The sequence below is a fragment of the Papaver somniferum genome, chromosome 5 (assembly GCF_003573695.1).
Source record: "Papaver somniferum cultivar HN1 chromosome 5, ASM357369v1, whole genome shotgun sequence".
Taxonomy (NCBI): domain Eukaryota; kingdom Viridiplantae; phylum Streptophyta; class Magnoliopsida; order Ranunculales; family Papaveraceae; genus Papaver; species Papaver somniferum.
Window position 1 is genome coordinate 157,930,324 of NC_039362.1, and position 16,242 is coordinate 157,946,565.

General features: G+C 37.4%; 1 protein-coding gene and 1 pseudogene across 1 annotated transcript; both read right to left on the reverse strand.

Moving 5' to 3' along the window:
- Positions 1 to 7,200: 7,200 nt before the first annotated feature.
- Positions 7,201 to 8,993, reverse strand: LOC113279933 (cytochrome P450 CYP736A12-like). Its single transcript, XM_026528571.1, has 3 exons — positions 8,973 to 8,993; positions 7,973 to 8,596; positions 7,201 to 7,815 (listed from the first exon to the last, which is right to left on the reverse strand). The coding sequence occupies exons 1-3, from the start codon at positions 8,991 to 8,993 to the stop codon at positions 7,201 to 7,203; spliced, it is 1,260 nt and encodes a 419-aa protein (XP_026384356.1).
- A 691-nt stretch (positions 8,994 to 9,684) lies between these two features.
- LOC113279934 lies at positions 9,685 to 15,720 on the reverse strand (annotated as a pseudogene).
- Between the last annotated feature and the right edge of the window lie 522 nt (positions 15,721 to 16,242).

A 16,242-nucleotide genomic window follows, 5' to 3' on the forward strand; every position in this document is an offset into this window, starting at 1 on the left:
AAACGACACCAAACGCGAACCTAAGCCTAAAATTTTGACTAGACCGAGACCGATAGGGTAACGAGCTTAACAGGAAAGTCATTCGAAAAATATTGGTTACTCTTTTATGCATACTTCGAAGTTCTTGACGGTTTCTGTAAGTTGAATGCGTGACTGCGCTGCTTTGTAATACCGGTGAAGCCTTGGGTATCAAAGCTCCACCGAGCTTCCCTCGCCTCTATTCAACTTACTTTGACTCGGATTGATTCCAGAGGGGTTTGCTTAAATTGTAACGAATTCCCGTTCGAAGGATTAAAAGTTGGTCTAGAAACAATCTAAGTGGAGTCATCATGCTTTTTGTTTGCTAGAAATCAGTAGGTCTGTTGTGGTGGAGTCAGCCTTGTTTGTGTTTGCATAGAACAACCCTTCCGTTTTAGGACTTTTCTTTTTGATTTTGTTTTTCTAGTGTATGCCTGAAGTTTTTAAACGGGCTTGGAAAAGAAACACTCTAGGTTTTTTGATTAGTGAAAAACCTAGTAGTTCTTCTTGTGAAGACGGGGAGCTCGAAGACTCTTCTTTTGAGAGCCCCCTTTTTGGAAACTTCAGTTTTGAGAATCTGTCTCTTTGGGAGGAAAGTACCCTAGTACTCCTAGTCCTTTGGTAGTGCCAGAAATGGTAACTTTGAAAGCTTTGCTAAACCCAACTAGGACCTCTCGTCCGTCTTGTATCAAGTTAGCTGAAATCGAGGAAAATTATGAACTGAAACCTGGGACTTTACAGATGCTCCCAATATTTCTAGGGAAGGAGAATAAGAACCCCTATTTTCATGTTAGGGAATTTGAGGAAGTTTGTAGTACTCTGAGAATTAAAAACCTAAGTGATGATGTGTTGAAACTTAGGTTATTCCCCTTTTCCTTAAAAGATAAAGCCAAATCTTGGCTGTATAGTTTGGACTCTGAGTCAATTCAAACCTATGACCAACTTACTTCTGCCTTTATACATAAGTTTTTCCCAAGGCATAAAACATCGTCTATTAGGACACAAATATGTACTTTTTCCCAACAAGAGGGAGAATCTTTATATAGGTACTTAGAAAGGTTCAATGACTTGATATCTCAATGTCCTCATCATGGTTTGGAGAAGGTTAGGTTAATTCAGATCCTCTATGAGAGTTTAGATTATTCAACAACAACCATGGTTGAGTCCTTATGCACAGGTGGGTTTGAAAATAAAACTGTTGATGAAGCGATGACATTTTTGAATGAAATCGGCGATAAGACCCAACAATGGAAAAATAGTAGGGAACCCCAGAAAAAAATTCTTCTAAGTAGAGGAAATGTTAATAGGGTAGAAGGATCTTATGAGTCAGATTCCAAAATAGCAGCTATAGCCAAAAGGTTAGAAGCATTAGAATTAGGTCATTCTAGTGGTAGTAATGGAAGAAATGAGCCTTTTTGGGAAGGCCATGATGTTGAAGAGAAAGCAAATGCTCTTTATAACAACACTAGGTTTGATAACCAACATAAGTTTGACCCATATTTAGAAACCTATAACCCTGGCTGGAGAAACCATCCAAACCTTTCTTGGTCCAAGGGCCAGAATCAAGGTCAGTATAGTAATGCTCAGGTTCCCCCAGGTTTTGGCTATACTAAGAATCCTTCAGCTCCGGTACAGTTTCAGAACCCTTCGGATAAGAAGATTATGAGTTTAGAAGAGTCTCTTGCTTTGTTAACTCATAATAATGTGCAGTTTCAGCAATTTGTTGCTCAAGGTTTAGAAGAAAATAAGAGAATAGGTCAGGCTAACTCTCAGGCTATTTCCGAGTTGAAAACCCAGGTTAGTCAGATAAATGAGACATTGAGAGAAAAAGGAAAGTTTCCTAGTCAACCACAACCCAACCCTAGGGGAGTCCATCAAATATCTTTAGCTGGTGAGAAATCATCAAACCATGTGAACTCGATAACAACCCTTAGGAGTGGTAAAACGGTAGACAATAAAGTAGCCATGCCTAGTGGACATACTGTAGTTCCACCTTCTACTTCCCAAGAGGAGCCCGTAGACGAGGAAACTGAAACAGTCTCTAAGGATTCCAAAGAAATTCCACATTTGTTAGCCCCAACAAAGAAGAAGTCGACTTTCAATGAGATAATGGAAACATTTAAGCAGGTGAACATCAACATTCCGCTATTAGAAGCAATTAGGCAGATGCTTGCTTATGCCAAGTTCCTTAAAGATCTTTGTACACGAAAGTGTAAGCTTAATGTCCATAAGAAATCTTTTTTAGCTGGTCAGGTAAGTTCCATTCTTCTGAACCAAACACCCCCTAAGTATAAGGATCCTGGATGCCCCACCATATGTTGTGTGATTGGTAATCACATGGTCGATAAAGCTTTACTTGACTTAGGATCTAATGTTAACTTACTCCAGTATCATGTATACACCCAGCTAGGTCTTGGTAAGTTGAAACCGACTAAAATGACACTACAATTAGCTGATAGGTATGTCAAAGTCCCTCGTGGTATCATAGAGATTTTTCTAATTGAGGTTGATAAGTTTATTTATCTTGTGGATTTCGTTGTTCTAGACACCCAGCCTGTTCAGGACCCAAGTCGTCAAATCCCAGTGATTTTAGGTCGCCCATTTTAGCCACGTCTAACGTTGTCATCAACTCTAGGACTGAGATTATGAACATATCCTTCGGTAATATGACCACTGAACTAAATGTCTTTAATGTTACTAGAAAACCTTCTGAGAACGATGATTTAGAATAAGTGAATATGATTAGCACTTTAGTTCAGGATTTGGTTCAGGATAATTGGCTTGACACTTTACTGGTAGATTCTTTAGATGATTTTGAGGAAACCATTCTCTTATATCAGATATGTGATCAATCTTTAGAAGAATCTCTTGAGTATTTTAAAGATTCTATGGACCCAGAAATTCAAGCAATAGTTTTAGGTTTTTCTGAGAATAATGATGACCCTAAGTTTGGAGGTAGAGAACTAGAAGAATCTCTTGAGTATTTTAAGGACTCTGAAGATCCGGAAATTCAAGAAATAGTTAGAGGTTTGTCTGTGAACCCTAAGTTCGGGGGTAGTGATGGTTCTTGTGATTGTATTGTATCCCTAATTAGAGTCCCTAACTTGGGACTCAAGCCTTGTACATATGAGATATTACTTGAGTCTTTTCAGACTCCGTAACCCGATCCTCCTGATACTGTCCAGGAGGTAACCCAGGTATTAGAGACCCATTTTTCGGATGAATCTATTTATCGAGACACACATATGAAGTTCAATTACGCGCCGCAGATAAACCCAGTTGTCTTGACAGAAACCTTAGATGAGGACGTGCTCCTTCTTTTCATTTTTCTGAATCAGTGCAGTTGTCTCATACTGGTGTCAGCTCTATTTGGTCTTATGGACCCACAATTGTTTCGGCTATTGATATATGAATTTGGAAGGTGACAATCCTTTTTGAGGTATTTGATGTCTTGCTAAAGACTTTAAATTTAGCATTTCCTGGGAGGTACTCATGCTTACGGTAATATCCTTCCTTATTTCTTTTTCCATCCATCACGTGGTAACAATTTCTTATTGTTCATGCTTTTAATTTCATCTTTAGAACATTGAGTACAATGTTAGATTTAAGTTTGGAGGTGGGGAAGACACTTTTTGTTGGCTCTTATCTACAACAAATAAACTCCAGAGCCTAGAAATTTATGCTTGTTAAGGTTGGCACTAACCAATCTAAGTGGATGGGAACATCTTGGTTGTAGGAGTTGAGGAACCAATCTGTTTAGATGGAAACATCTAAGGAGTCTATTCATAAAAGCACAGAGCTCAGGTGTTAGAATTAAAAAAAAAACATGGTAGTTTCGCCATATCTCGTTGAATCCTAATCCTTCTGTTTTTATTTTTTAAGTGATTTGGTGGGGCACACCATTCAAGTTGTTACCTTTGCTAGGGTGGAATAGAGTGATTGAGATACCAACATAAAAAAAAGACCAGACCATTAGACCAACCAGAATAAATTAAATAAAGTCGACCACTGGTGCCCTTGTATATGCCAGTTGTGTTGACCTAGAGTTAGGTTTATCGACCACTGGTCCCCTTGTATATGCCAATTGTGTTGATATTAGTCAGACCGGTATGTCAGTCCATTAGGATAGGTTCACCTTGGCAGAGGCCTTCAGACAGATATGGGAAACACCATTCACTTTTAACCATCTATTTATCCATCTTCTTAATCTTTCCATGTGATTGGTTGACTCCGGTTATGATGTCTAGAAACTATCTGAGTAAAGCTTTGTCACTTATATATGAATTATAGTATGCTGAGTGCAAACTCGTTTACAGCAATTGGAAATTCGCATCAGGGTACTTCCTCCTATAGTAAATGTTTGTATGCTAACCAAGGAGATTCTTTAGTGCCTTCCAAGGTTCTGCGTAGATAGCTAGGTCTGGAGTAATGGTTTTGTGGGTACACCTCTGGTAAACCCTCAGGAGACAACACTCCGCCGCTAGGGCCACCTAGCGGTTTAACGGCTTGCTACACGTGCTAAGTGTAGTCATTTTTATTTTCTAGATTAATTTTGCTCGAGGACTAGCAAATAATAAGTTTGGGGATATTTGATAGACGAGTTTTTGTGTCTATTTTGTTCTCAATGTTCTGTTTTGTTATTGCTCGATTTTTTACTAATTTTGGTGTTTTTATGTGTTTGTAAGTAATTTTGGGAAATAAACATTTTTGGAAAATTCGGCTCGAAAAGTTGGTTTAGGCACCCGGAGGACGCGTGTTATTCGGACTTTTAGTTCTGGATAAGGGGCACCCAGCCGATAAGGGGCACCCCTGGGAGGCAATTGCTAATCGCACTCCATCACTGGATAAGGGGCGACCCTCTTCTTCATTTCAAATCTGAAAAATGGCGGGAAAGCGTTGCAGGCGACTGGCAAAATTAGGGTTGGCATTTTGGACCAGTTTTAAGGAGACTAAAGGGCTGAATTTGATGGGCTGGACTTGATAGAGCTAAACATGGATTATGTGATCGATGGTTTTGATTAGAAGTGGTTGAATCGTCGGAATGAAGAACATCAGAACAACACGGTTACGAGAGGAAATGTTCGCGGGATTTCATGGGATTTTCTCGGGTCGGCATGTGTTTGAATCTTGCAAGTAATGGATTTTCAACTTGTTTGGAGGATGCAGGCGTGTGTAGATGATAAGAAAAGAATGTTTCCTTCGACAAACAGGGAAGTTACAGCATCGGATATTCTATTTTGTATTTGGAATATATGCTTTGAATGGGAGAATATTTTGTCTGAGGATTTCATTCTTTAACAGAAGAGAAATAATTGACAAATCGTCGGACAAAAGAGAAAACTTCCCGTAACTGGCAATGAAGAGTAAAGGTGATTAATGGCAGATTATTCTCGATATTTCTGTGAGTTATTACAGAGTAATTTCTTTCACCTGTTGAGTATAAAAAGGCATGTGGGATCATATAGAGGATATGGAGAGTTTGGGAGAGTTACAGAGCATCACAGAGCCAAAAAATCGAGTTGCAGAGAACACCATTTCTGCTGCTGCAGAACTGAAGAACACGAAGAACAGACTCACGAAGACAGTCGTTTATCAACAGTGATAACGACACAGAGGCGGGGGTCGTAGAAGTTGAATAGCGACAGTTGGCTTTTATCGTTTTATGTAACAGTGTTTTGCAACAATTAAAAACGTTGCAAACAACCGATTTTTAATAGTTTTTCTCCAATTCATCATTTGTAAACACTTTGAGCAATGAAATCAACTTTTGAACGCGTTTCCACAATGATGAGCTAAACCCAATCCTTGGGGCGACGGAGGATGCTATCTTTCCAATGAAAAAGTGGTAATTCTTAATTATTTAATTTGTGCAATTTTTATTTATGATTATTTGCCTAGATCGAAAATAGATTTTATGGTTTTTGCTAAACAATTGTATTTTCTTTTGATGGAACATGCTTAGCCTAGGGTTTTGATGTCTCATGCTTTGGATTAACATTTGTTGTTTCTAAAAATCTACTTTTGCAACAGTTGAGAATCAATTTGAACGTGTGAAATTGCATGATTATAATTAGTATCACTTTGGAATTGGTAAATAGCGGAATCCTAGCCCTAGTCTCTCCATAATTTTCACAACATCTTTTTAATTTAGTTCGCTATTTTTATTTATTAAAAAATCTAAAAATCCGCTTTCACAAGTCTTGAACGAATCATATTACTACAACAACTTTGAAAATTCACATTAATTCCACGGACCCTTACACGAAACCATGGAACACTGCTTGGATTTTTCACGAAAAACACAAATTTGAAAGCCACTAGACTTGACATTCCATGATTTTTCCACCCTTAGAATAGGATGGATTCCACCATAAGACTTACTCTTAGGCAAGGGGACAACGGCTCCTGGACGGTTTTAACAATTTCTTTCATTACACATTTTCTTGTTTCAGTGGAATCTTCTGCCGAATACAAATCAAGACTCCAAAGTCATATATAACGGCAAAGAAAGTTGCACAACATGACCGTGATGTTATCTCTGGTAAAGATAAATCTACAGTCTTTTTATTTTCTATGTAAACTTCTTCTTGATTCTCCGATCAGCTTTTTCTTGTTCTGACTTCTTGATGTCACTATTTCGTGCATATATTGATGTTGCATTCTTCCGGTATATTTGTTTCTGCTACAATTTTAAGCTACGGAAAATTGGTTATTTATTTATTTCCTCCACTCTACATTTTATCTTTATTTATTTATTTTTTCCATTTTTGAGCGCTTGTAATTTTTAATTTAGCCAATCATTTGATAGGCAAGGCGGCACCGCAAACAGCCGGCCCTACCGGGCATTCTTTTCCCGAAATAGTATCAGTACTCATCATGGGGTCGACGAGTATGGCCAATTTGTGACCGACTTCACTATCTTTAGCCACACTTTTCCCTATTCAATTTTTGTAGAACGATATATCTTCTGCCAAATCAGCTTTTGGGCAAAAGATAAGGGCCACAAATATACAATTAAGTGTATAATCCAAGACTGAAGTCTCCAAAATTCTTACATGTACTAATGGCAGAGAAAGTTACGCAACATTAACCGACAGTGGTGATGTTTATCCCTTATGAAGCCTGCCTGACATTTTGGAATTACTAAATAGTAACCCATAGTATTGTTAAACGTGCCGCAATTTAATTGCGAAGACGATATTTTGGAATAGCAAGTAAATTTTTAGCTCTTGGCATTGAGAGACCAAACTCTTCTGTCATATCCAAATCATCAGGTAACATGCCATTTGGAAGTCCCCAATCAAAACAGTGAACCAGCTGAGCAACGATCAGACGAACCGCTAGGAGACCCAGTTGAATTCCGGGGCAACCTCGCCTACCTGAACCGAACGGGAGGAGTTGAAAATCTTGTCCTCGGAGGTCAATTCTGTTCTCAATAAATCTTTCTGGGATAAACTTATTAGGATCGGTCCATGAATTTGGATCACGTCCAATTGCCCAACTGTTTATTATTATCCGAGAAGTTTTTGGTATGAAGAAACCATTGACAATGGCGTCTTCCATTGCTTCATGGGGAACTAGTAGTGGTGCAACCGGATACAGTCTCATGCTTTCTTTGATAACCATATCTAAGTATTCCAGGTCTGGTAAATCCGATTCTTCGACAATTCGGTCTAAACCAACAACCCTCTGTAGCTCTTCTTGGACTTTCTTCATCTCCGATGGATTTTTCACTAACGCGGATATCGTCCACTCAACTGCCGTTGATGAAGTATCCATTGATCCAACCAGCATGTCCTGCAAATAATTTTAAGAACAATGTGGACCAAAAATGAAAAAAAAACACAACAACTGAGTTTGAAACTTGTTTACAATTAAATTCCACTAGAATTAAAATAGATGACTCGTACTTTTGAGAGACCAATAGGCGTGGTAATAATAACAAGTTACTTACAAGTATGATCGCTTTGATATTGGAACGATGGATAAAAAAGTCGGTGTCTTTTTCGTCCATAAAAGCCAACATAACATCGACGAAATCCTTTTTATTATCGTTATCGAACACTTTGACGTGTTCATCGATAATTTTCTCAAACAATTCATCAAAAACTTTACTAACCTCCTTCATCCGTTTCCCTAGCCCTTGAACATCAAGCAAACCAACGTAAGGAATATAGTCGGCGATATTAAAAATTGCCGCAAGTTTCATTCCCTCATGAACCACATCTTGGAATCCTTTATGATCATCACTACTTTTCATAGACTTGTTCCCAAATACCATTAAACACGACATATCAGTACTGAGAGACAAAACCTTATTACTAACATTTACTATTTCACGCGAAGTTGCGGCATGTTTGAGGGATGTGATAAACAGTCCTAACTCAGTACTTCTCATGGATCTAAAGGACTCCACTTTGTTGCTACTAAGTAGTTTTAAAGTACATAATTTTCGAATATTACGCCAATATGGACCGTATGTGGCAAAGGTTAAGCCTTTTTGGTCATATGAAATACTTTTGGCTGCTGAACTAAAGGGTCTACCAGCAAAACTAAGATCATGAGTTTTAAGGAAAAGCTCGGCAGTTTAAGACATGAATGATAACAGACGGTCAAAGTTTTAGAGAGCAGGAGAATGAGAACGATTTAGAGGTGCAAAAAACTAAGGCTGATGAGCCATTAAATACTGTACTGAGGTTTGGTATATAGAATGAGGGGAGCTAAATTGTGCTTTGTGTTAAGTGCAAGAATACACAAAATCAAGTGCATGCATGGTCCAAGATGGAAGACTCCAAATTCTTATTACTATAATGGTAGAATGGCAAAGAAAGTTACACAACACACACGGCAATGGTGATACTATCTGGAATTACTAAATACTGATCGATAATTTCAATGTCTAACTTGTTCTTGATTCTCCAATCGGCCTTCTCTTGTTTTTCTTAATCACTTACGTGCATATAATGACACTGCATTCTGCTGGTACATTTGTTTCTACTACAAATTTTTAGCGTGCATTTGATTCTGTTGCCCGTACATAAAGCGATCCAACTACCAAGTTTTCTACCATCCAAGTGTTAAGTGTTAACCGCAAGAGAAATTGGGTCAAATTTCCAAATATTTTTAAAACATGCTTCTAATGGACGAGTATAAATTAGTATGGGTGAAATGGACATCAAAAAAATAACAAAAATGAAACTGAATTCATCCTGACTTAAACTTAAAAAATAGCGAGGATGAAACTGGATGCATCCTGATGTAAACTAAAAATAAGAAAAAAATATTTGAAAATGGTAGAATGAAACTGTTTACTTCTGACCATTTTTATATTCTCGTCAATTTAAACATTATCAAATTTTACATGTCTTTTTCACCCAAAAATTATTAAATTGACCAATTTTATGTAACCGTAATGACATTTTGAAGAATGTCAAACTCACCTTTCTTATTTTGGTGTTTAATACTTGTTGATACAACAGTTGTGAATGGCTGTTTATTTTTATTATCTATTTATTTTGATCGGTAATTAAATAGTCGTGACTATTTTGAAGAAACTTGGCGACCGTAACTAACATGGATAACATGCACACTTACGGACCTATTTTGCACTCTTATTAACACCACACACTAAGCACCAACTAATACCGTGCACTGTTGTAACAAAATTTAATTGCCAAGACGATATCTTGGGATAGCAAGTAAATTTTTAGCTCTTGGCATTGTGACACCAAATTCTTCAGTCATATCCAAATCATCAGGCAGCATACCATTTGGAAGTTCCCAATCAAAACAATGAGCCAACTGAGCAACAATCAGTCGAACCGCTAAGAGACCCAACTGAATTCCAGGGCAACCTCGTCTGCCTGATCTGAGTGGGAGGAGTTGGAAATGTTGCCCTCGAAGATCAATCCTGTTCTCAACGAATCTTTCTGGGATAAATTTTTCAGCATCCGTCCATGAGTCTGGGTCACGACCAATTGCCCAACTATTTATTATTATTCGAGAAGCTTTGGGTATGAAGGAACCATTGACGATGGAGTCTTCCATTGCTTCGTGAGGAACTAGTAGTGGTGCAACTGGATAGAGTCTCATGCTTTCCTTAATAACCATATCCAAGTATTCCAAGTTTGGTAAGTCAGATTCATCCACAAGTCGGTCTAAACCGACGACTCTTTGTAACGGAGTTTCTTCGTCACCTTTGGATTCTTCAATAGTGCCGATATCATCCACTCAACCGTAGTTGATGAAGTACCCAATGAACCCACCAGCATGTCCTACAAATTATTTTACCAAAGATATGGATGAAAAGCATAAAATAATATGATCAAATTTTTGAGTTAAAATCTCGTCAGCTGTCCTACAAGTTATTTTACCAAAAATGCCGATGAAAAGCATAAAATAATATGATCGATTATTGAGTTCAAAACTCGTCCGCAACTACTGAACGATCAAAAATAAAATAAAATATATAACCCATATATGAGTAGGCCAAATTAGCATACTAGTAGAAAAAAAATTACTTACCAATACAATCGCTTTGATATTGGAACGATTAATAGAAAAATCGGCTTCTTTATCTTGCATAAAAGCCAACATAACATGGACAAAATCTTTCTGGTTATCCTTATCGAATACCTTGACATGTTGGTCGATAATCTTTTCCAACATTTCATCAAAAACCTTGCTAACTAATGGCAACTGCAAGATGAAACTTAGCTTATATAAAGACAACTCTCTTTATTGATGTTTAGAAAATATCTCAAAACTAAACACAAGCTCTAATCTTGGTCATATGATCAACCACAACTTTGGTGATCATATATATATAGAACTATGAATTCCTTTTCTTAGTCCTATTACCTTATTACATGTCTTTCCTTTTCTTAGAATTAGATGACTTCTAATTCCCTTAGGATTACATCAATTTCCTAATCTTGTCCTAACCAGCTTGTTAGTGACTTCTATGTTGAAGTTTAACCAACATTCTCCCCGTTAAGCCAACCTTACCCGTGACATATCTTGTACTCCAATCCGTTGTCTCATTTCTTCAAACTTGATCCGAGCTAATGCCTTTGTCAATATATCTGCTTTCTGCTCAGTTCCTGGTATGTGTTCAACGTTGATGATCTCCTTCTCGATACATTCTCGTATGAAATGATACCTTTTGTGAATGTGTTTCTCCCATGAAACACTGGATTTTTAGTGAGCGCAATTGCAAACTTATTATCAATCTTGATGAGAACTTTTTCAGGTTCTCTTCCTTTGATTTCACCCAACAGTTCTTGAAGCCATATTAGTTATTTAGCTGCTTCTGTTGCGGCCATAAACTCAGCTTCACAGGATGAGAGGGCTACAGTGTCTTGCTTCTGTGAACAACATGTAATAGGTGCTTCACCTAGATAAAATTTATGACTAGTTGTACCTTTTCCATCATCTTGGTCAATATTATGACTGCTGTCACTATACCCAACAATTCCTTTTGATCATCCTCGACCATACTTCAATCCACAGCTGATTGTTCCTCTTAGATATCTCAATATCTGCTTTATTAGATCACCATGAGACTTGCGTGGACTCTGCATATACCGGCTTGCTACTCCCACAGAGAAACCCAAGTCTGGTCTTGTGTGTAACAAGTATCTAAGGCATCCAACATTTCTTCTATAACTCGTTGGATCAATTTCAGCTTCTTCTTGTGCCTTTGAAACTTTAAGTCCAAACTCCATTGGTATCTTAGTTGGATTACAAGTTTCAAGTCCTGCTTCTTTCAGAATTCTCCTTGCATAAGCTTCTTGTTTAATCTGAATCCCATCTACTCCTTGATGGACTTCTATGCCAAGGTAATAAGTGAGTTTTCCGAGGTCTGACATCTCAAACTTTGATGACATTTCTCTCTTGAACTCATTGATCACCTTAAGGGAGTTGCCAGTCAAAAATAGATCATCTACATAGACTACAATCACAAGAAGCGTTCCCTTTTCTTCTCTTCTGTATACTGATGTTTCTTTAGAGCACTTAACAAATCTGATTTCTCTTAAGATTTGATCTAACTTTGTATTCCAGGCTCGAGGAGCTTGTCTTAGACCATATAGAGATTTTGATAACTTATAAACCTTATGCTCTTGTCATTTTACTTCAAAACCTTCTGGTTGTTCAACATACACATCTTCTCGCAATTCACCATGTAAGAATGTTGTCTTAACGTCTAAGTGGTGAATTTCCCATGAGTTTGATGCTGCTTCTTCTATTAAGAGACGAATTGTCTCTAGTCTAGCAACTGGTGCGAAAACTTCATCAAAGTCTATGCCTGATTCTTGAACGTATCCCTTAGCTACAAGTCTTTCTTTGTATTTATTGACAGTACCATCAGCATTCCGTTTTATTTTGAAAATCCACTTAAGACCAATCACTTTTACCCCACCTGGCTTATCAACTAGAAACCAAGTCTTGTTTCTGTTGATTGAAATAATTTCTTCCTTACATGCTTGTGTCCATTTAGACGAAATCTTTGCTTCCTTGAAGCTTCTTGGTTCGTCATCAACAGACAATAACATTATCTCACATTCTTCTGCAGCTTGAAGAATATAATCCTCAAGATACTGTGGCTTTTATATCTGTCTTGTTGATTATCGCAGTGGAATGGGTTGAGTTATTTCATCGATCTCTTCTTCTTCTTCTTCTTCTACTACTTCTTTGTTATTCTCAGTGTTTTCATTATTCTCTTCTTCTTCTTGATTAACATCATTGTTTCCATTGGTATTGATGATTATGTGTCCTTCGCCTTCATCAATTACTTGAACCCATCTCATGTGAAACATTCCTGGATCCCTACTTGGTCCATCATTAGTTTCTTTCCAGTTCCAGTTTGCTTTTTCATCGAATACCACATCTCGACTCACTATCACTCTTTTCGTTGTTGGATTGAATAATCTGTAAGCTTTGAATCTGTCAAATGCTTCACTCTTTTCTTTCATAAGAATAGACCACATATATCTTCAGAAGTCATCTATAATAACAAATATGTATTTGTTATTTGCAAGGGTTTGTGGTGTAATAGGACCACATAAATCAGCATGAAGAAGCTCTAAAGTCTTTGAGGCTCTGAATGTTGTTGCTTTTAGAAAACCTTGACGCGTTTGTTTCCCAACTAAACATGACTCACAGATCCTTGATTCATCGTTTATCTGTGGTATCCCTCGAACCATCTTGTTCTGAGACATTGCCTTTAAAGTTCTAAAGCTTATGTGTCCTAACCTTGCGTGCCACTTCCATGTCTGATCTTCCAGTCTCATATTCAGACATAATGGCCTTCCAATCATGAGACTTATCTTGTAGAGTCTATTCTGTGAGCGTGAGACTCTAACTAAAAGTCTTCCACTTGGGTCATGAACTGTTAGATAATCTTGTCGCATTCTAACATCACATCCAACTTCTGTAGCTTGTCCTAAAGTTAGAATGTTGCTTTGTAAGTCTGGGATGAAGTAGATGTTTGAGACAAGATTTTGTTCTCCGGTCTTGCTCTGAAATATAATTGATACTTTCCCTTCAATTTCTACAGAAGATCCATCCCCAAACTTCACTTGTCCTTTGATTTTCTCATTGAGTTCAGAAAAGTAGTGTCTCTTACCAGTCATGTGATTGCTGGATCCATTATATAAATACCAGATTCCTTCTTCTCCATCCTTTGATTCGTAGTTCTTTGGTATTAGTTTCCCTTCGTTTAAGAATACAACTTCGTGCATGAAAAGAGTTGTATCTTCTTCCCTTGTTTCATTCTTGTTTGCTTCTTCCATCTTTTGTATTCTTTCAGGGCATACAGAGGAGAAGTGTCCTGGTTTATCACATCTGTAACAAATAATGTTTGATCTATACTTCTTTTCTTTCCCTTGGTTTTGATCATTCTGACTTGTTGTTCTTTCTTGTGAGTTAAACCTTCCTCCCCATCCTCGGCCTCTGTTTACTCTACCACATCTTCCACGACCTCTTCCTCTTGTCGCAAAGTTTTGTTGGTAAGAGTTTGTGTACAAGAGTTTTCCTTGAGTTTCTCCACTGTTTTCTTCATCAAGGATTCTCTCTTCATATGCTTTCAATGTTCCAATTATATCTTCATAGCTAGTCTTCTTTAAATATAAGACTTGTTCGAGAGAATCTATGATATGAATATACTTGGATCTTGGTAGACTGTTGAGAAACTTCTTGACAAGCTTGTTCTCTTCAATAGTTTGTCCAAGTGATGCAGCTTTTGAGGCTATCTCTGATAGCTTTCCTGCAAAGCTATCAATAGTATCAGTGTCTTTCATCTTCACTCTTTCAAATTCAGACATTAAGGTTTGCAGATGGGCTTCTTTAACTCGATCAGCTCCGAGATTACGTGCCTTTATTGCATCCCAAATTTTCTTTGAAGTTTCCTGTTCACCAACTTGTAGAACAAGACATTCTGGTATTGCTTGAAAGAGTAATCCAATGGAAACATTGTTTTTGTCTGGGTCCAATGTACCAGGATCAATTGTTTCCCAAACTTTGTAGATTTTCATCAGTACCTTCATTCTCATGGCCCATACTGTGTAGTTTGTGGCTTTGAGTATTGGAACTTGTATTGATGGTGGCGTGAACTATTTTGCACCCACAATGGTGGTTTCGTTTTCCATGGCTCAGAAACACGCTCTGATACCAATTAATGGCAACTGTAAGATGAAACTTAGCTTATATAAAGACAACTCTCTTTATTGATGTTTAGAAAATCTCTCAAAACTAAACACAAGCTCTAATCTTGCTCATATGATCAATTACAACTTTGGTGATCATATATATATATAGAACTATGAATTCCTTTTCCTAGTCCTATTACCTTATTACATGTCTTTCCTTTTCTTAGAACTAGATGACTTCTAATTCCCTTAGGATTACATCAATTTCCTAATCTTGTCCTAACCAGCTTGTTAAGGACTTTTATGTTGAAGTTTAACCAACACTAACCGTCTTCATTTGTTTCTCTAGCCCTTGAACATCAAGCCAACCAACATAAGGAATATAGTCGGCAATATTAAAAAGTGCACTAAGTTTCAATCCTTCATGAACCACATCTTGAAATCCTTTGTGATCATGATCACTTTTCAGAGACTTGTTCCCAAATACCATTAAACACGACATATCAGTACTGAGAGATAAGACTATGTTACTAACATTTCCTATTTCGCTTGAAGTTGCCTCATGTTTGAGGGTTGTCACCAATAACCCTATTTCCGTACTTCTCATGGATCTAAATGACTCTAATTTTTTGCTACTAAGTAGTTTCAAAGTACATAATTTTCGAATATTACGCCAATATGGACCGCATGTGGCAGAGGATAAGTTTTTTCGGTCATATGAAATATATTTGGCTGCTGAACTAAAGGGTCTACAAGCGAAAGTAAGATCATGAGTTTTAAGGGAAAACTCGGCAATTTGAGGGGCAGAGACAACAATGGTTGAGACAAAACCTATACGCATGTAAAATATGGAACCGTATTGGGTTTATAGACGATGAAGATCTCGATAAGGGAAGCTACCTATCATGAGAAGGTTACCTAAAACTGGTAGGCCTTTTGGACCAGGAGGTAAGGGATTTAGTTTCTGCTTGGACTTGGATTTGTATGTGTGGATAATATAAGCTAGTATAATGAGAAGAGCTGATGAAATGCATGTAAAAAATATGGAAGACATAGCATTCAGGAAAAATATATGAGAGAGTAATAGGTAAACAAGAACAATTTAGAGGTGAAAAAACACTTATTAAATACTGGGTGGTTGGTATGCTACTACTAGAGGGGATCTCAAATGTGCTTAAATAGTTGGGATTGTTCACGTACGGCCGAATAGTAGTCATCAAGTCGACGATTAGGTAGGTTTCTTAACGATCAAACTTTAGTAAGCAAAGTTAAAATTAAGAAAAACGGCATTTCTTTAGTTCCAAAGAAAGAAATAGTGGAGGAAGTAAAAGATTTGAGGCCTATAAGTCTCATTGGAATTATCTACAAAGTTATTTCCAAAGTTCTAGCTGAGAGGCTGAAGCCACTTCTAGGGAGCATCATCTCCCCCAGCAAACTGCCTTTATAAAGGGAAGACAAATTTTGGACAGTATCTTGGTTGCAAATTAATGTCTCGACTCTAGACTAAAATCCAAACAACCAGGTATTATTTGTAAGATTGATCTATAGAAAGCCTTTGATAATGTCAAATGGTCTT